The sequence below is a fragment of the Coturnix japonica genome, chromosome Z, assembly GCF_054131305.1.
Source record: "Coturnix japonica strain WE chromosome Z, WE-NBRP24, whole genome shotgun sequence".
In the NCBI taxonomy this organism is placed as follows: Eukaryota; Metazoa; Chordata; class Aves; order Galliformes; family Phasianidae; genus Coturnix; species Coturnix japonica.
In genome coordinates this window covers 61,680,733-61,702,442 of record NC_140702.1, presented here as the reverse complement: position 1 = coordinate 61,702,442, position 21,710 = coordinate 61,680,733, and the positions used below count along the sequence as shown (strand labels likewise).

General features: G+C 40.3%; 1 protein-coding gene across 14 annotated transcripts in view; it reads right to left on the bottom strand.

Moving 5' to 3' along the window:
* TBCA (tubulin folding cofactor A) overlaps positions 1-13,230 on the bottom strand; it is a 29,967-nt gene extending 16,737 nt beyond the window's left edge. For 3 of the 14 annotated variants that reach the window (XR_014939807.1, XR_014939808.1, XM_015848606.3), the window contains exon 1: positions 13,084-13,230. Coding sequence is in view for 1 of the 14 variants with exons in the window: in XM_015848606.3 (XP_015704092.1) it covers positions 13,084-13,136 (53 nt within the window). In the remaining 13 variants the exon portion in view is untranslated. Of the gene's footprint in view, positions 1-4,128; positions 4,314-4,863; positions 6,917-12,657 lie in introns of all 14 variants that reach the window. The other 11 variants (XM_085530118.1, XM_085530117.1, XM_085530120.1 and 8 more) reach the window with 11 other exon arrangements.
* Between the last annotated feature and the right edge of the window lie 8,480 nt (positions 13,231-21,710).

The window sequence follows — 21,710 nt, the reverse complement described above, 5'->3', positions numbered from 1 at the left end:
AATGCGCATTAGTTTACCCACTGAAGGCTTCACACTAGAATTTTTCTTAGATGGGAAATTTACATCTTGGCACTGCGTAGACTGCCATTTTGACTCTGGCTCTCAGTACTGACACCATGTCTCATCACTGGTGATGATGCAATCCAGGAAACTCATTTTCATCCTTCTATTGATGCAGTAGGCCCTGCCAAACTTGCATGTGCATTTATTTTCCCATGTGACCATTCATAGGATCCACCTGGTGCAAACTTTTCAACATCCCAACATTAACACCACCATTTCCAACAAACTGAAGCCGATATTCAGCTCTATACTGTTCCCTGGTCATAATCTGCCAATCTGTACGAAAAAGCTGATACAGACACTCCTCATTTCATAGTGTGACAGCTGTCCATGGTCATATGGAATATGGCTTGCCCTTCATGTTGCTGTTGCCACTGCTGATACACCCATCCGTTGCCTCACTGGCCCCATAAACATTCAGCAAGTGTAGATAAAAGTCAGTGGGTGCAAGGGGTAGGTGCTGGGGCCTTTCCTCTTCAGTATCTTTATTGATGACCTGGATGAGGGCATTGAGTGCACCCTCAGTAAGTTCGCAGATGACACCAAATTGGCTGGGAGTGTGGATCTGCCTGGGGGTAGCGAGGCCCTACAGAGGAATCTGGACAGGCTGGAGAGCTGGGCTGAAGCCAATAGGATGAGGTTCAACAAGATCAAATGCCGGGTCCTGCACTTTGGCTACAACAACCCCAGGTGATGCTACAGACTTCGGGCAGAGTGGCTGGAAGACTGCATAGAGGAAATGGACCTGGGGGTATTGATTGATGCTCAGCTGAACATGAGCCGACAGTGTGCCCAGGTGGCCAAGAAGGCCAACAGCATCCTGGCTTGCATCATGGCAACAAAATGTCATGGAACCTTGGTGGGTAAGTTCTCTCATTTCAGTTTTAGTCAATAAGTCTACGCACTATTTAAGCATTCTAAGTCCAACATGGATCTGTCATTCTCTATCTGCATTCAGTAGGTATAAAGACAACAAATCAAACATTTCTGTAATTTAACTTTTTTTTTTTTTTTCTTTTTTGGAAAATCTGCAGTAAAGAACACAGGAAGAATAGGACCGTTCCAACACAAAGTTCTTCATCCCATCTTCCCTCAAAACTCCAAAACCTCAATGACTCTGTCTATTAAAAAAAAACACAACCCAAAACAAAACTCTCTTAATTTGGCCCCTCTTCAGGGAGTAGAAAGAAGATGAATAAAATTCAGTTTCTAACTCCTTTAACTTCAGGTATTCACAGTCTTCCTCCCTTGCCCCAAGAACTACAACCCTACAGCCTTCAAAATATCACCACGAACATCATTGTTTCTGAAAGCTAACCAAGAAATACACCTATTCACTGCAGTCAATCCTGTGAAAATTATTAAAGGGAGGATATAAGAAAGTTTATAAGAAAGAAGGGGACAGACTCTTTTAACAGTATGTTGTGGAAGGACAAGGGAAATGGCTTCTAACTAAAAAATGAAAGATTTAGATTGGATATAAGAAAGAGTTTTTATGACAGGGGTATCAAGACACTGGAACAGAGAACTGGTGGATACCCAATCCCTGGAGATGCTCAAGGTCAGGCTGGACCAGGCTTTCAGCAACTTCATATGGCAGTAGCTGTCCCTGCTCACAGCAGGGGAGATGGAAGGGATAACCTCTGAATGTTCCTTCCAACTCAAATGATTCTGTGATAAATAGATCAGACTACATTTCTGTCAGAGACTGAGACCATGATGAAATTGTTACACTGTCAGTGATACACCCTCTTTAAAACACAACTTTTCCCCTTACAGGGATCTAGTCATGTCAGAACATTATTACTTAGGTTACATAAGTGATTTCTATTTCTACTCTGCCATCATCCACTACAAGTAATAAAAAGCAATTTTGCTTTTATGATTTTTTTGATCTCTTTCCCCTCTGACTTGATTTTCAGCCCTGGAAATACCTGTGTTTTGGCCACAAAGCTTTTTCTTCACAATTCAGTCTTTATCCTAAAGTTTCAAGATAAGGTCTCAAATTTTAAGGTATTTTACTGATTTTATGAAGTTAAGAAAATCACTGAAAGTAGTAAGCTATCTAAGTAGTTATATAAAAGAGACTGTCAACAGCTAAGTGAATTGGAACTCTGGTCTCTGACATTAGTCTCAAATCTTCTGCTTCATGGAAAGTTTTACAGTTCAGTGGAATATCAGAATGGGAGAGCTTTTGGTTAGAGCCACCTGGTATAAAATCTAAGTATGAACTAATGACTGAAATTTTTCTTTAGTTTTTCTCTTTTAAAATAAGTCTACTAACCCAAAATTCTCAAATCCTTCCTCTCCTTTAACACTTTGAAATAAATAAGAAATGTAAAATGTGGCAAATTGCATGCTAACAGGTGATTTTCATACTTCAAGCTTCCATTCTGGATCGTTCACATCTGAGTCCGTGCCTCAAACGCTGCAAATTGCGCCCCACTCAGACGTGAACGATCCAAATCGTTTATTACAAGTTCTTACATCCCTTATATACCTTCACAAGTTGTTATTTTCTAACTTTCCAATGCGCCCTTACAACTTTCCCAAAAACCTTTACATGTCAACAAAGCATTCTACAAAACACTTTTCAACTGTCCATGCAGGCACATAACCAATCAGAGCTGTGAGACTCTTCTTCTCCTTGCAGAGGTGTCCTTGGTTCTCATGCTGTTTATCTTGCTCCACAGCTGCTGCTCTGAACAGCTTTTCTTGTATTCCCACATGAGATGAATGAAGGAAAAGTAATTCCTTAACTACCTTCTCCATAAGATTATGATTTACTTCCTCACCCTTTTCCCTTTTACTTCTCACTGCCAAAGCTGAAAAGCAAAGTAAACACAAGATAGTTCAATACAGTAAAAAAAGCTGATCACTGCTCAGCAGAGATCTGTTCCCTGCCCCCAGCATACATCCCTGCCAACACTCATGCTCAAACAATTATCTCCACGAGCCAAATTCAGTTCACCAAACCAGGAAATTAACAAAGTATGAAAAAAAAAGCTGTCAGTTTTTCTCCCACATTAAGAAAATTGAGCAAGCTCAGCAGAAGATTTGAGACTAATGTCAGAGACCAGAGAAGTGGAGAAGGCAGGGCCCAGAACGAGAACTTAAAATTTAGGGTGACACCATTTCCCAAGAGACTACAGTCCTCATCTACTCAGGTGCATATTTGCAGCAGACTGTTTTAACTCCTGACTTCTACTGAAAAGGCCTTGGATTCCTCTCCTTTCTCATTTCCCAAAGGTACTTCAGTTCCTTCCTTGTTCCTTATATGCTATCTCCAGCATTCCCATCTGGAGGAGCATAACTAGCAAAGCTACCCCTCTGACCAGAGAGTCCTAGGGAGTTCTTCAGTTAGACAAATGAAAAATCAAATTTGCACAGTGGACAGCACAGCAGGAGGATTTCTTTAATCTTTAACCTCCTGTTAAGACAAGTTTTTTTACATAACGAAATTAAGAACATCTGTACTGTTTCACTAATGAAAGAGCAGGTATTTATATACCTGAGGGTGCTGAGGGAGCTGGAACAGGTGAATGCCAACCCACCATCTAACCAGACTTCACTGTCTCTCACAGTATTCTCCTGCAGAAGCTGGCAGCCTGTGGCTTGGACAGGTATGCTCATAGAATCATAGAATCACAAGGCTGGAATACTACAACACTACAGGCTTGGAGTAGTGTGGCTGAAAGACTGCATAGAGGAAACAGACATGGGGATATTGATTGATGCTTGGCTGAACACGAGCCAGCACTGTGCCCGGGTGGCCAAGATGGCCAGTGGCATCCTGGCTTGAATCAGAAGTAGTGCTGCCAGCAGAAGTGAGGAAGCGATCATCCCTCTGTTCTCATCACTGGTGAGGCTGCACCTTGAATACTGAGTTCATTTTTGGGCCCCTGACTACAAGACATGGAGGCCATGGAGCATACCCAGTGGAGGACAACAGAACTGGTGAGGGGTCTAGAGTACAAGTCTTATGAGGAGCAGCTGAGGGAACATGGATTATTTAGTCTGGAGAAAAGGAGGCTCAAGTGAGTCCATATTGCTCTCCACAACTACCTGAAGGATGGCTGTGGTGAGGGGTGGGTCAGTCTCTTCTCTAGTGTAACTGGTGATAGGACTAGAGGAAGTGGCCTCACGTTGTGCCAGGGGTGATTCAGGTTCGAAGATAGGAAAAACTACTCCCCTGAAAGAATGGTCAGGTGCTGGAATGGGCTGCCCAGTGTGTGGTGGAGTCACCAAGCCTGCAAGCATTCAAGAAACATTTAGATGTTGTACAGAAGGACATGGTTTACTGCAAAATACTGGTGATAGGCAGACAGCTGGACTGGATGACCTTGGAGGTCTTTTCCAATCTTGGCACTTCTGCAATACTACGATCTCTTCAAAACTAGTATTAACATTAACCATAGTGTATAAGCATATATACTAAGAACACAGAAAATTCAAAGAAAACAAAAGTATTGAGTAGACAATGAAATATTTACGCTGACTTTGTTCTAATCTAAAAATCAATACTAGTACAACTGCAAAGGGTACAGTTTTGTGTTTTTTTTCCCTGTTGTTGTTAGTTATAGCATAACTGGCCATGTATTAACATTATGCACATTTACAGCATAAGCAATTCAATATTTGCAGTAACACTGGTGCTGTAGAGCTTGAAGTATCTGGTCCTAAATCTGCTTATTACTTAAGTAACTTATTTGAAACCAAGAACACGTGTAAACTCACTTGCTTTACAGATTTAGGCCTAGGGGGAAAAGAAAGAAAGGGGACAACAAATACAATACTTACCACAGGTATTAACAGCTGCCATACATTCTAACTTAGATCAGCTCTCCAGTTTACACATTAATTTCTTGAAATTCTTGAAAATCAAAGAAGATTTTTATTGAGTCAAATTGTGATGCAACCATATACAAGTATATATATTGTTTTGACTCCTCCTACTTCTAAAGCTTATAGACCTGAGTCACCATGACATTCTCAGGTTAATTTTGCAGGGCTGGCGTTTGTCACAAATTGTTATTGAGAAGACAATGAATATCATTTACAAGGCGTTTTAGAAATCAGAAAGCTGTTTCAGTTTAAAAATAACATCCTCTTGACATTTTATAGCATCTTTTCATTTGATTAAAAGACACAGTATTCAATTTTTACTTAAAATCTTAGATCTCCTGTCTCCTGGGTTTGGGATTTTTTCCCAGACTCTAACCAGCTATTTTCCTGATCTTGCAGTCCAACATCCTGCAAATATTTTATTTTTCAAATCTTTCCATAGCAACAGCTGATGCTGCTTTTTTCCTCCACTAAGAAAGTCTGCTTTACTAGGGCATTAATGAACACCAGCAGTTAGTGGTAACATGCAGCAGGGCAGATACAGCAAAGAATGGAAGAATCCAGCAAAGGCAGCAAGGAATAAAGCTGTTAACTTGTGAACTATTCAAAAAGCAGATGATGATCCTGGGGCAAAGGATTTGCTGAACTCTGTTGGAAGCAAAGAAGGAGGAGGAACTGCACCTGCAAAAGAACTGAAAGAATCTCTGATAGAACTCATCCTGAAGAGATTCTGGAACAGTAAAAATTCTGAGAGTGGCACAGAACAGAACGCAACAGAATCTGAGGATTCTAAGTATAAAGGAATCCCAGAACTTATCTTCTAGACATGGAAGAATAAGAAATGGAGCCTCCAGTGGGGCAACAACCACCATACTACAATAACTCTACTAATTCCTGTTAGATCTGAAAAGCAAAATGAAAGTGTTACAATGCTGATCAAAGTTGAACTGAAGTCCTGGTATGTCAGTAGTCACTTCACAGTGGATTAGGAAAAACATCAATATAGTTTAAAGAAAATAGTATGGGTCTCCTGATCCTGAATTAGCACTCCACTTACACAATGCATAGAATTTAACAATACTTAAAGTCAAGCTGTTATATATTAGGATTGTTAGTGCAGCTGTAACATCTTCTATACATTAAGCATTGTTTTTTGTTCTAATTTTCCTCCCTGTAGATCCAAATTCTGATTCAGCACACAAAAATTAGTATTTCTGACCTTTAAAGGCCACCTAGTCCAACAGTTCTGCAATGAACAGAGACACCTACAGGTAGGTCGGGTTGCCCAGAAGCTGGTCCAGACAGCCTCTGAATGTCTCCAGGGACAGGGCATCTACCAGCCCTCTGCTCCAGTGCTTCACCACCCTTACTGTAAAAAAAAAACCTTTTCCTTATATCTAATCTAAATCTCCTTTCTTTTAATTTGAAACCACGTACACTTGTGTTATCACAACAGATCCTTCTAAAGAGCCTGTCCTTTTTTCCATAGTCCCTTTTCAGTCACTGAAAAGTCACTATCAGATGTCACCAGAGCACTCTTCTCCAGTCTGACCCTGCCCAGCTCTCTCAGCCAGTCCTTGTAGGAGAGGTGTTCCATCCCTCGGACCATTTTTGTGGCCCTCCTCTGGATGCACTCCAGCAGGTTTACATCTCTCCTGTACTGATGAATGCACATCTAGGTGCAGTACTGTAGGTGAGGTCTTAAAGCACAGAGTGCTGCTACCCTCACCCTGCTGGCCACGTTTCCCATGTTTCTTTTTATGCAGCCCAGGATACCACTGGCTTTCTAGATTATGAGGGCATGTTGCTGGCTCAAGTCTAGCTTCCCATCTGTTAGCACACCCAGGACCTTTTCAGCAAGGCAGTGCTTCATCCTTACATCTCCAGCTTGTACTGACAGAGGGGGTTGCCTTGACCTAGGTGCAAGGCCTTGCACTTGGATTTGTTTAACCTCACGAGTCTCTCCTGGGTCCACTGCTCAGGCCTGTCAAGATCTCTGGATGGCATCCTATAAGAGATGGAGGAAGAAATGCAAAGAACTCTATCTTTTAAAGGTTCAAGCATTGCAATTACCCTTAAATTTGTTATTTGAATTGTCGACTATATGTTAACAGGTGTTAACTCAGTACTGTGTAATGCAGTTGCAGTGTCTTAATCTAATTCACACAGAGCAGTTTTTACACAGGACAGACAGCAATTCTAGAAGATTGTAGTGACTTTCAAATGTAGGGCCAACTCAAGACTTTCTGTATGACACCAGGAGCACTACAGGAGGTACTTAAGCCATATCTAAGTATCTCTGGACTAACAAACAAGTCTGGAACTGGACCCAAATTTATAGAGTGTATTGTTAAAACTCTAGGATGGAGATGGTGACAAGCAGCTACACAATGCTCCGGCACTTTGAGAAAGATTATTTAATTTGGATACAGAGCCAGTGTGTATCCAACACCACATGCAGTGCATTCACCCTCCTGAATCCCTGTGTTCTTGGATAAGCAGTGTAAACACATGAAATAGCTTTGTCATGCTGACACAGTATAGCTGAGCAGCTCAGCAGATCATTCCCCAGTACCCATACAATACAGGATATCCCAGTCCTTTCCATTAATTGAGCTAATCAGCAGTTGTTATGTGAAATCTTTTAATTATAATGAGACTAAAGAAAGGAGACATAGAATCATCAAATTGCCCAGGTTGGAATAGACCTCAAAGATCATCAAGTCCAACCACAGCCTAAACATAGTACCCTAGTGCCATGAGTTTCTTACCAATTTATTAATATTAAGAGTCAGAACTGGTGCCCACAGCTAATGTGAAACAAGCAAGTAAGCAGACATAACCCATGTGGTAGACAGAAGATGGAAAAAACTTGAGATCTTCACCAGAGATAGCACAGTTCTTGAGTAACCAAGAAAATAAACTTCTTTTGTTCTTAACTTAGTAAAAGTCACCATGTAGCAGTAAATATTTGCAGTATTTACATGCCACTTATACAAAATGTATCCTGAGCTCAGCAGTAAAATAATACAACATTTAAAATGTACTGTGTAACTTTCAGAAGTTTCTTTACTTTAAAAAAGAACCACAATAATGTAAACTATTTGGCAATGTAACTTAAAATGGTGATATTTTACAAAGAGAAAAAGCAGTAACATCACCAGTGCTGCAGGAGAAAAAACAATGTTGGGAAGATTCCATAGTTTTAGAAAGGTGGTTTTAAAAAGGGCTGCTTCACAAAAATCAATACACTTTCCCCATAGGTTCATGATGTAAAATTCTATAATCAAGGCTTGTAGATTTGTAATTATGGTATGTCAGCCACATTTAAACAAGAGTGTTAAAAGATTGTTAAAGTTAAACTAACACAATTGCAATGTGAATTGTCTTAGTCTCATTCTAATCTACTGGTGTCACTTCCATTTAACCAGATGGAAACTATGGGCAAATATCAGCGCTATTTTCACACGCCCCAACTTACTTTGTTCACAGTAGTTTTTAAAACCCTTGCTGATCTGAAATGAGTATACGACTTATTTATTTATTAAAAGATCAATTCATTTAGTCTGAGGCAGGTTTTTGAGCTTGGACTACTGAGAGTAAGACTATTCTGAAGTGATTAAATAAGAACTTCTTGCTAGGACATAAATCACAAATATAATAAATGTTATTAATCACACTCATCAAATCTAGTTATTTGAATACTGGGTAATGAAAGTATGCAATCACTTGGCTATTAATTTTGTATGAAAATGCAAGAGATCCTCCTCATTTATAGTTAAAGTTCCTTTCATTAATACATAACAAGGAAGAAACACAAAGGCAAGTAAATTATCCACAACTACAACAGGCAGTCTCTTGAGAAGGATACACAAAGAATCTGTAATATACAGATTATAAAAATCCCACATTAAACAGCTGCTTTGTTCTTAGCTCGAAAAAGAGATGAGTTAAGTAACTCATAAGAAAAGAGTGATTACAGCAGGTGATTAAAACAGACAAATGAAGTGTGAAGAAAGTTCAGAACATTCTAGTAGCTCTTGACCCTTACCTATTTTGGTATACTTGTACTGTAGTCTGAGCATCGAATGTGCTTGAAAAATTAGCCTTATAGAGTAAATTCAATGCAGTTTTCCAAGGTGAAAACTCAGAAAAATACAAGAAAAAAATGACTTAAGTATTAAGTCAGTTGTTCTTGCTTGTTGATACTTTATGTGTTCTCTCACACATTATGAATAAATACCTATATAGATACTCTAGTTCCAAATGAGGGGAAAATATGAAAGCTCCCAAATTTATCCAAGTCACATGCACAACTGTAGTACAGAGTACTGAACAGAGCTTCCAGTTTGAGAAGGAAAGGTGGAGTGGGATAGAACCACGCTTCTCCTTGCATCTGTGTCTAACTGCCACAGAAGCGAGCAACTGCTGCTGTCACTGAGACCTATGAGATCCAGGCCAGAGACAGCCCACATGTTTCAAGTGTTTAGGCACTTGAAAGTGCAATTTATATTGATGCATCAAACTAACTTAAGGTATGAAGCATTTAATCACAGTTCTATTCTGCTGAAAAACAGAAATGGAATTTTAAAGGATTTGCAGAGTTACAAAGAAGGAAACAAGTTAACTTTAAGCTTGCCCACTTGCTCTAAGGTGCCCTGAAAAGCTGCTACCTTTCCCTACAGTAGGCCAGCTAATGCAGAGTATCTGTAGATTTGCATATTGTTACCGCAGAAAACTCAAACTGAGAGCACTCTCTTATTCACACAGCAAAAAGCAAATGCAAATCCTGTTGACTGCACTTGAATTCCTTATGCCTTTTGAACACAGTTGTGTTGCGAGCCAGTCCTAACAGGCCTCATATTTCCAAACCCTCCCCCCTTTTTTTTTTCTTTCTTTCTTTTTTTTTTTTTTTTAAATCTAGTTTATTTTTCATCACATCAACACCCTGAAACACACAGATGTGTGACCCCTCGAAGGAGGAAGCTGTGACACAGCAGCACAGCTTTAGGTTGGTGCTAGACTAAAAGCAAGCCTCCTATCACAACTGGCAATAGTTTCACATCAAAGGACTGCTCACCTATGCAGGGCTCCTATGCCATGCTTTACCTTATTAAACATTTTGTTACCATTACCCTTAAGAGGCCACAGTATTTGCATTGGCTAACAAGCAGTTTTCAGGAGTAGTAAGGTTTGTCTGGGCTTGTCTTGAACAGCCAAAAGCCTTTCTTCAAGAACTTAACAACAATTCTGAGCAGGTGCCACTTTGCACTTTCACTCAGCACTGTACAACTGAGTGACATGACACTATTATATTTGCTTTCTTTTACTAACAAGTATATTTTAGTAAGAAAGAGCTGCTTCTAACGCTGAATGAAAAAAAGCAGCACAGAAGATAAAAAGATCAAACTAGAATGGGATGATAGCAGTGTCCTTGAAAACAGAGGCACAGGAAGGTGTGGAAATGCCTCTGTGTAGTGAACAACACACCTATAGTCAAGTGGAAATCAATGGATTGCAGTCTGGAGAGATGAGTAAAACTAGTTTTAGAATAACACAGAACAACTTTCCAATATATGCTGAACATATCACATACAGTAAATTCAGATAAAAGGTGGAGGAAAAAAAGCAGTTAATATTATTCATATAACTAGTAGTATCATTGTAACTGGACTAATACTTACTAGGAACTTAAACAGCTTATTTTGTAACTCAGATGCAACAAAATTGCAACAGAATTAAAACAAGAATCCACCAATCTCCATGTATTAAGTCAACAAAGGAGTGCTACACTAAACAAAAAACAATGAAGAAGAATATGCTAAACACATGACTGTTGTAATTGACTCTACACCCAAATCATATTAATGAGGGACAGAAACATCAGGTTTAGGGTCTAAGAGAGTAGAGAGGAAAAGTGAGGATGAGAAAGGAGAAGATCCTGTAGGAGAAAAGGGAGGTAAGAGATGCTGTGCTCCTTCTCCTCCACCAAGATAAGGACACCTTTAGTAAGCACTGTGCCACCCTGCTGGGTGAAGAACACTCAGGCTGGCAGGCATCTCGCTACTGCTACCATCATGCACTGGCACTGCTGCAGCTCATAATTTGTCAATGACAGCCTGGAACCTGTAACATCTATCACTACGGTAACTCATCTATTCTTTTGAAATGTTTGTGAATTGAAGCTCTGACTGGGACTCATTACTTGGTGCACACTTCCCCTGTTTTCCAGTCTATAGACTTGCAGGAAAATCTCATTCAGGTAGCTTCTGTGATGCTGTATGATGTTATGGCCATTTGAAAAGCTATTAGGCATTACCACACGGTTCTTTTGGGGAAACTATCAAGCAGCAGCAATAAGCTACTACAGGAACTTCTACAAGCTACTTGTCATTTATCAGGTACACCAGTTTCCTCAGAAGACACCAATAAATTACTCCTTTGACCAAATGAAAGAATGCAGACTGAAGTAAAAAAAGATGATAGCCTAAGCAATTGTAGCTTTTCCACACTTCAGAATATTCTGCCTATAAAACACAAACTAAAAAGCACTTCAAAATGCAAAGAAACATTTACAATGTTGCTGCCTAGCCAGGCCAGTAACCATAACCCAATTCACAGAAGGGATCCAAAGCAAAAGGCAGCAACTCAGCCATTTAAATTGGCTGCACTAAAAATTCCAGGCTGAAAAACAACATGACTCCATGACCTGTCACTCAGCAGAGTGACAGGAAATAAGGTACTGGAATCACACCATCAATTCCTTGTGTAGCTGCACTTGAGACTTGCTCTGCATTTTGAGACCAGGAACTCAAAATGTATCCACAAAAACAAGAAAACTTTGTACATGTTACTTCGAGGAAGTCCAGTGTTCCCAACCAATAGGGTGTTAGAAAGCATGTCCTCTTTACTTTTAGGCAACTGAAATTGGTTGTAATACAAAGTCAATTGCATGAGACTGTACTACTTAATGTTCTGATCTGGCACACACAACAACTCCTATCCACGCCTGAACCAGCGCAGACTCAGTAGGCCCTAATGCCTGCAACCAAATATTTTACACCAAAGGCTTTTCCTGATGACCACAACAAGAAAGATTAACACAGATAATCTGTGTGGACCTGAACCATGAGAAAAGGCTTTCACAAAACTTGAGTGGATATCAGCTGAAGGACAGGAGGCTTGCATAAATGTAAGCTCTACAACAGAACATGGAGGCTGCAAAACTTGTTGCCAAGTAAACAAAGTAGAATAGACATTCTGTTGTTGAAGATAAGATGACAAAACAGTTGCTTCAGGTCAATGTAACATCAGTGGGAACTGGTTTGGGCTACTCCCCTTGAAAGGTTGGAAATTTACTGTGAGGATGACTACTATTAGCCTTCATTCCACGACCACCAGAGATGTTAATTATTTCTCAGAATTTCTGTCCATGTCACAGAATCACAGAATCACAGAATGTGCCGGGTTGGAAGGAACCTCAAGGATCATGTAGTTCCAACCCCCCTGCCTGGCAGGGCCACCAAACATACACATTTACTAGATCAGGTTGCCCAGAGCCCTGTCCAACCTGGCCTTGAACACCTCCAAGGACGGGGCATCCACAACCTCCCTGGGCAGCCTGTTCCAGGGCCTAACCACTCTCCTAGTAAAGAACTTCCCCCTAACATCCAACCTAAATCTTCCCTCTTTTAACTTAAAACCATTTCCCCATGTCCTTGGAATGTAATGCAAAAGCATATGCTATACCTCCGAATACGCAGTAGTTTCTCTTCGGTGTGCACGCTGGTGGAGTGCCAAATCTACAACCAACCTGGCAGCGTGGACTACCGACCACCGAGTATTTCAGCGTTTGTTTGGTAAGGCAGCCCAGGCTGGCTGCCTCCCGAGGCGAGGTCCAGCAAGGCCGCTCGGACCTCACCAAGGCAGCGTGCCCTCGGCTCTCCATCTGCTGAGGATCCAGAACAAAACCTTGCAGTGGTGGCGGCGGCAGGCCTCTTCCCAAGGCAGGAGAAGCCGGCACAGCCAGGGCCGCCCCCGTGCGGGTCAAACGCCGCCGGCGGAGCGGGCACAACCGGGAGGCCGCCAACACGGCTGCGAGCCCGCGGGCCGGGCCCAGCAGCACCCAACGCGCGGCAGCGGAACCGGAGCGCCCGCCGGCCTCTCCACACTCACCGCTTCACGACGCCGGTTTTAATCTTAATCTGCCTCAGGCGGGGGTCGGCCATGGCGGGGCTGCAGCGCGGGCCGGGACCCTACGGCGCACAGGCGAAGGGAACGGCGGAGGCCCGTGACTGAGCAACACTGCCGTCCGCATGCGCCGAACGACGAGCGGCAGAGGGGCGGGGAGGCGCTGTGCGGGGAGGCGGCGCTCCGACGGGACACTCCCTGATCTTGTGTCCCCGTGGCGGCTGCGGCGGAGGATGAGAGGTTCCAGGGGGTGTGAACAGCGAGAGAGGTACGTTCTCCCGTACAAGGCAGACGTGGAGCCTTTGGAGTGGAATGCGAAGATGATGAGAAGTCTGGAGCTTCTTCGTTGTGAAGTCAGGCTGAAGGAGCTGGGCTTGTTTGGTTAGGAGAAAAGGATTTGGGGAGACCTCGTCGTGACCTGTCAGTACTTAAAATGAGCTTATAAACAGAAGGGAGACTGACTTTTTACACAGGCAAATAGCAAATGGGTAAGGGTTAACAGTTAAAATAAAAGGTGGAAATTTACATTAGATACTAGGAGGAGATTTTTTACTCAGAGGGTGATGAGGCACTGAAACAGGTTACTGAGAGAAACTGTGGGTATCCCATCTCTGGAGGCATTCAAGACCAGGTCAGATTGGTTTCCTAGCAGCCTGATCCAGTGCCTTCAAGCTCCAACCAAAGGCATTCTGTGATTCTGTTGTAAGCTGGGTAGACACTCACAGTGTTGTATTCACAGGGGCATTATCTGGGGTGAGACTGTGGTCTAGGAATCATGTATGTACCATCTGCCCCAGATGGTCTCTGTATTAGCAGCCTGGCCTCCTCCTTCAGTCACTGGAAGAGGCTGCCTCCTCTTCTAAATGCATTGAGGTGCCTCCTTGAGGGACACATATTTCTTTGTTGTCTTTGTGGGGAGATGTAGGTTTTCAAATCAACCTGAATAACGCCATGAGTACCTGTCCTCTGTACAGAGATTTACAGATGAGCTGTTTACCTGATACACAAACCTGATGCTTTTTGTGCAGTGAATGGAGAGAAGCATTGTGGTAGGTGCAAGACAGCACATGCCCCCTCCTTTCCTTCAACTGAAACCGATATCTTCTCAGCCAAGCTCAGAAAGTTACAGCAAGTTGTGTTCTCTCAGCAGCTTCACGGTAGTAGGATGTCAACTTGTGCTATGCACTCTTTAGAAATACAAACCAGCATAAGTAAGCTGCATTACTGCTTTGGTCCTAAAATGTTGTCTTTTCTATGTCATTTCTATATTGGACATGATTGTAGCAGAAAAACAAATATCTGTAGGGATATATACATATATAAATGTCCTAGAAACTGCAATATTAATGAAAGTAACTCATTTATTTCGAGCCCTACAAATTTTTCATTTTTAGCCTTGAAACATCAACTCATGTCTCCAACAATGTGCAGAGAGGCAGCACGCTTTCCTACAAGCAGGGTCTGGCTGATATATTGGGCCCTCCATTCCTCTCAGGAGGGAATTGAGTATGATGATTACCCTTCTTTCCTTCTTGGTGGAGGCAGTCTTAAGGTATGGAGTAAACAGCTTCATCCTAGATAACCTTCTGGGTGGACTTTCCACTGCATCCTCACTCACACCTCCCTCAAGATCCAGAATCTCAAAAATACTGTGTTGGCACACTTAGGGAATTGAGGTAGGTGGGGATGGGGTTTGCCTGTGACACCAAGCTGGGACCTGTTTCCACTCCTCCACATCTCTTAAATCCCATTCCTTTCACTGACCATGGTAGGGCAGAAGATCCACCACTGCTGGGTGGTAGCACTCTGGTGTCCTTCTTGCAAGTAAATCTGTCGTAAGCAGTAGTCCTAAAGTCATTTTGTGTACAGTGTAGCTGGGAGGTGGGTGCCTGAAGATAGTTTGCTAGTGCTCCAGCTATGCTGATATATGGAGCAAATCATGCAAGTGCATTTTTCCTCGTCTATAGTAGTAGAGTTACTGAAATAGCAGGGCTAGATCTTTTCTTGGAGTGGAGGTGTTTTGTGATATATCGCTAGTTCATCTGGACTGCAGAGCCAATACCAGGTGATGTTGTTCAAATTGAAAGCCATACGACTCCTATGCTGCTGAGGCCAGAGTGCACCTTGCAGAAGAGGTGCAGTCACCTCTAAAATCTGCTAATCTCAGTGGCAGTTTTCATCTTATTGTTTGTTACTAGTTGGCTTTAACAGCTTGAAAAGCATATGCCCATGGCTGTGCCAAAAGTATGCTCACTTCATCTGAGGGCTGAGACTACTACTTTAATATGCAAATGCTGATTGAAATTTTATACTATTTTGTTTATCCATCAAAACTATCTGTGTAGCTTGAATATAATTTCATTTTCATTTTTGAGAAGTCAAATTGTAGAAATTATTTAGTCTTCAAATTCTATTCTATTCTATTCTATTCTATTCTATTCTATTCTATTCTATTCTATTCTGTAGGAAAAGGTAATTTCATTCAGCCTCCCTAAAGAATAATAGATAAATAAGATTAGATTTTGAATACAGATTTCTCTCTCTCTCTCTCTTTTTTTTTTTTTTTTTTTACAAATTTGGTAGATAAAATTAACCTCTGTATGGCTGGCCAGCACAAATCTAGGGAGACTGAAGTACGCAAGAATGAATCTCCCAAGCTAGAGCCTGGACCTAGTGTAAATCTTTATATCTTCTTTCTTATCAGGTAATCATCATTGGTGAAAATGATCTTCCAGAAACACCACCCACCCTGCAGATGCCTTGATAGTTATTCAGTGTTACAAGTGTAAGCAAATGGCACATTGTTAGCATACAGACATGGCATGAATAAATGTCAAAAGGGTTGCAGCAGCAGTCTGTAGTGTATCCACTGAACACAGGGAATCAAGTGGGAGCTGGATGTTTTCTTACAGGAGAGGCTTGATTGCACTAGAAAATTAGGTGAAAGAGGAATGTCTTCCTAGGCAGAAGCTGAAAAATGTTGAGAGAATGTCCATCCTCATTTTGGCCACCAAACACCCCAGGAATGTATTCAGACTTCATCCATACTTGTGTGAAAATAAAATAATTCATCAGAATGTGGTAGTGTAAAATCAGAAGAAAATTTACTCATGTAGAGAAAAAATTTTTAGGCAGCACAATTTACCATGTGTGGAGAAGACAGCAATGCTGAATGTTCAAATTTTGCATTGTTGTTGAGCACAGGTTACAAAACATCTCTCACATGGTTTTAAGGAGGGTTAAGCTGCGAGTATAATAAATGCTAAGCTCCAATTCAAGCCTTTTTAGCTAACTCAAGGCTAAGAAAAACAGCTTTTGCTAGCTCAGTCCAACCATTAGGTGAAGAGCTGAAAGTAGTGAAGGAAAAAAGGATTTATGTGCATGCATCAAAAGGAGAATATATCCCTTTGCAAATGATTTCCATGGGTTCCCTGCTTACAAATGAAGAGATATGTGATATAACAATTCATTGTTCTGGCACACATCACAACCATGATGTGCAGTTTTTAATGCATCATGTTACATTAAGCTTAGCCCATGGTCTAACACCATGTAACATAAATTTCTGTGAAGGGAGTAACATAACATGATACTGTCTTTTAGAAGACATACACGATTTTTTCAGATCACCTACCTTTTATCCATGAATGCCCAATCCAAAAATCAAGTTGGCAGACAAAAGTGGAGTGAATGAGTATCCACAAACCGGTGTATTTATCTTGTGTAGTTTTGCTCATTGCTACCTGTAGTCAATGACTCCAGTCAATTTTTATGTTGTAATGCATGAGCAAAGTTGATGGACATATTTTTTTGTCACCCCTGGTTAGATTTTATTCGGGGTCAATCAAGGGAGACCTAACAGCCATTAAGACTGTAAAACATAGTGAGAATCCTGAAAGTGTTTATTTCACCATACAGAAAGGGCTTTGATTATGAGCCCATCACTTACATTATTTTATCTGCTTTCTCTTTATTCTATGAGACAGTTGATTTTTTTTTATTATTTTAATTGAATGTCTCTGGCTGAGGAATATTTTAAAATAAAGCTATTGTCTAAGCAGTTATAACTGGAATAAAATAAAACAAATTATTGATTTGACAGTAACTGGATGTAATAAAATTTCCAGTGAAAGTTCAAATCTGAAGTTTAAAGAATTCATAGATTAAGTGTCTGTTCGATCAATCTCTTTGAAAACAAAAAGAAAGGGGGGTGGGGTTTTATCTATTAATATACTTGTGTATATTTGCTTTTTTTTTTTTTCCTTCCAGTAGCCATTATGAAGCTTCAGATTTTTATGAGTACATTTTTGCATAGCTTTTCTTTTTTAATTTGGTCTTCAAAGTCTTCCTGATTCCTGAGTGACAATGTGCAGCATTATCTTTATTTAATTGAATTCTTTCTGTGGTAAGATACAAGAAAACCTTGTGAAACTTATGGACATTAACTGACATCTGTGTGGGTTTGACTGATCACATGCTTCAGTGCAAAGTTTAAATACCAGCAAAGGGGATTCCTCCTTTTTTGGCCACATCTGAGGACTGCAATTCTTACTGGATAATGAACACTCATGACAATATTCTCCAAAGCAGAAACAATCTTTAACAGTGCTTAGCAGACAGGAACATGTTGGTGGCATACAATAGTGGAGTTTAAAGTAACTGGCATCAAGTAGGCAAATGATGCCAATACCCCTTATGGTGCAGCCTATGATATACTGTCTCTCCTGAGACAGTAAATGATGGAAAATTGTGTCCATAGAATGTAGCATTGAAATGGAACAGTATTTGGAAAGTTTAAGGGATGTTAAATACATACTGTCTTAATAGGACGGTATTTTTTGTTGACATCGATAAACAGAATCATGGTATAATTTGACATTTTAAGGCAACAGACGTGAAATCACAATATGCTGCTGTTGAAAAATTAACACCATAGTGCATGTTAAACAGTTTGGAAATTGATGTTTTGTGAAAGGATTGTTGTAATAATGTGGCATTATTTTGTGAGTCCTTGACAGAATCTGTTCACCAGGCTATGTAAGGAACCTAAAGGCCTCTGACTGAAGAATGATCCTGGGACAGAAGGAATTACTCTGAAAGTTTCAAGGGAAATGATCTTTGTGGCAGCAGCTGCAAATTTTTATTTTTATTTATTTTTGTAGAGAGAGCTGATCTTGGTAGTTTTTTGTTTTTTCAAGGACTTGTTTTGCAAGCAGGCGTTCCATTTCGCATTGGCCTCATGGGTACAGTGTGCAACTGGAAAAAGCTCTGCAGACCTTGAGGAGAACAAAAGCAGAAGAGAAGCTGTGGTGGGTGAGAGAGGAAAAGTGCCCTTTGAGACTGGCTCTGCCTATCAAATCCACCAGTTCCTTCTCTCTCCTTTTGGCGATTTGCTGTCTCTCAAAGCTTGGCAGGTTACAGAGCACTTGCCTAGGGAGCTTCCACTTCCCACTTGCAGGGATTATCTAAAATGGATGCCTGTGTGTGTGGGTGTATCTTGAATACAAACTATAACCCTCTCTGTTGCTCTGAGTGCATAGTTTTCTTGCCTCTGCACCCTGAATCACAGGACTAAGCTATTCAATGTATTAATTCATTACCTAAAAGGAAGTGTAAAATAGTTGATAGTAATATTTAGGAATGTGAGGATCCAGCAGGGACAATAAGACCAGCTCTACACTTTAGAGTGGACAAAAAAGCTTGTAAAGCTCACAACAAACCTAAAGGAGTGTTATGATATGTGAAGAATGTATCCCACACAGCAAGACATGAGGGGTTATGTATATTTAGTCTGAAAAGAGATTTTGACCAGAGAAGATATTTCTGGTAGCATCAGGTTCATAACTCAGCAGAAAGGGTGAGTAGTAGTATGCAATGCCTAGAAGCTTAAACTAGGCAAAGTCAGAATAGGATTTGGGGGCTACATGTTAAGTTCTGAGCAATAAAGTACCAGGAAATCTACTATATTTGAGGAATTTGGGAATAATTCAAAGAAGATAGGATGTTCAATGAAGATAAGATGCCCCATCCCTGCAGATATTCAAGGCCAGGCTGGATGTGGCTCTGGGCAGCCTGGTCTGGTGGTTGGAGACCCTGCACACAGCAGGGAGAATGAAAAGAGATGATCACAGTGGTCCTTTTTAACTCAGGCCATTCTATGATTATGATGATTCTATGTTTATTCAAGAATATATTTTAGCTTAACTGAAAGCTAAAGCTCAGTATAGATGCCAGTAGGTGAAATCTGTGCAGGGGTTTAGGCCAGGTGATCTTAACTGTATTTCCATTCCCTAAAAGTCTGCTTGCCAGAGCAAATACACTTAAACTGAGTCACTGTGTTCTTTTCTTCCTTCATCTTTCCTCAACCTTCTCTCTGCTCTCTTGCCTGTCACTTTCCCTTCCCTCACTTCAGTCCACTCATTCAGAACACACTGTAATGCTGAAATCCCAATCCTAGACTATTAGTTTTTTTGTGGGCAAGGAAGGTGAGATACAGATCTGTTTACTTCTTTGCCACACACAGATTACAGAGGTGTGGGAGATGCTAGAAATAATTACAAGTAAACATCACACTGTACTTATTATAGCACTGATGATTTCACTAAAATTATCCTGATTAAACTGCTTAATGGGATTTTCATATTTCTATCCTTCAGCAAGGAATGAAAACATCTCTATTTGCAGAAATGTAATTTACTGGTTTTGATATATGTAAAGCTTTCAAAGTATATACTGGAACAATCATTCCTTATCCAGTAGAAAACATGAACAGATCAGGGAACTATGACCTTGAAATAACAGCTATACCTTAATTATACTTTTCAAGCAGATATCATCTTGCTTAATTTAAGCTGCATCAGTATTAGATGCCTAGCCTGTGCCTATTAGGCTTCATTTACATTGAAGAGAAAAACATCCCTAGAGTTCAGTCCATGCTATCTAAGTCTGGTATATAAAGCTGTTTGGATTATTTATTATGTACAGAATCACAGAATTGCAGGATTTGGAAGAGATATCTGGAGACCACGTAGTCCAAACTGCCTGTTAAAGCACATTCCCCACAGTAGAGTGCAAGGAAAGCATCTAGATGGGTCTTGAGTATCTCCGAGGGAGACTCCACCACCTCTCTGGGCAGCCTGCCTCACTGTTCTGTCACTCTTACAGTAAAGTACTTCTTCCTTGTGTTTGTATGAAACTTACTTTGTTCCAGTTTGTGCCCAAATACACCATGGTATACCCATGGCTAGTTTAAAAATCCCAGCAAGACTTTCTGTCTCTTTTTCACCTCTGGAGTGACTACTGGTTGGTATTATTCTACATCTTAACCCAGCTTAGAACATAAGAACATGATTTTTTCTTCTAGGAGAACATCCCCAGTTGGAGAACAGAACGTATTTGATATGGGAAATGATCTTCATTTATTTTCTACCTGCAGAAGTGGTAGAAAAACATTAAACTTTTAAAGTCATTGTGGTCTTCATTAAAATAATTACTGTTTTAAAATACAGAAAATTTAGTCTTCTCTACCTTTACTGTAAAGCTACAATTTTAGGCACTATTCAAATGTTTTATTTTATAAAAGCCTTTTTCTTTGGTGTTTAGTTGAACTAATGGCTGCAGAAAATAATGTTTTCATTTAACTACTATTGCTCAGGCAAAATTCAGGAATGGATTGAAGGCTGAAAATGCAGCATTCTTTTCTCTTCCAGTCTATTAATAATAAAAAGTAGAGAAAACAATAATGACAAAACCCTCCAGGTGCGTCAACTTTCTGGAGATATTTTGGTGCCTGGAGATAGAGACAGATGACCAGTGGGAGTTTTAAAATCCCTCCTCCAGATAAATGCATATCTCCTATTGACTTCAGTGGAAATGAGGCAGTAACACATATAGGTACTGCTGATAATCTCACTAGTTATTTATCCACATGGTATACATCTAACTATCAGCTTCTAGAGTCAGGAAATAATCTCTCAGTTCACTAAATAACGTATCCATTTCATCCATTTAGTAAACTTGCTAATCTTAAACAAGTTTTCATTTTATGTGGGAAAAACAAAAAAACAAAAAAAACCCCAAAAAACCAGATGCCGTATATTTTAGTTAAATACAATTAATTAAACTAGTTTTATGCATTTAAATTGATTTTTAGTTTCCACCCCAGCGCTTTCGGACACAACCCCGAAATAAAACCATTGTTTAGTAAAGCAAAGACCTTTTGCCATTTTCTGAGATTATATGAATATAAAACATAAGCATATGAACAAATTACAATAAGTCTCATTCTTTCACTGTGCATATGTGTATGCAAAAAATAAAAAGATATTGAAATGTATCAAATATACATTGCAAATGCAGTTGCAAATCAGCTTCTGTTAATCATCATGCCAGTCAAGGAGAATGAAGATAATTACCAAGTACAAATGCAAAGCAAAAATAAAATCAGCTATTTAAATCAAGGTTTCCTTCTCACTGGTTTTAATCATGATCAAAATTAGAAGCTTTAATTACTATGAGCAGGTGAAGACTAATACAGATCTATGAGACACCACCCCATGAAATACACTCACATTTTCTTAAATCTGTTATTTCTATATAGGTTACACTGTAAG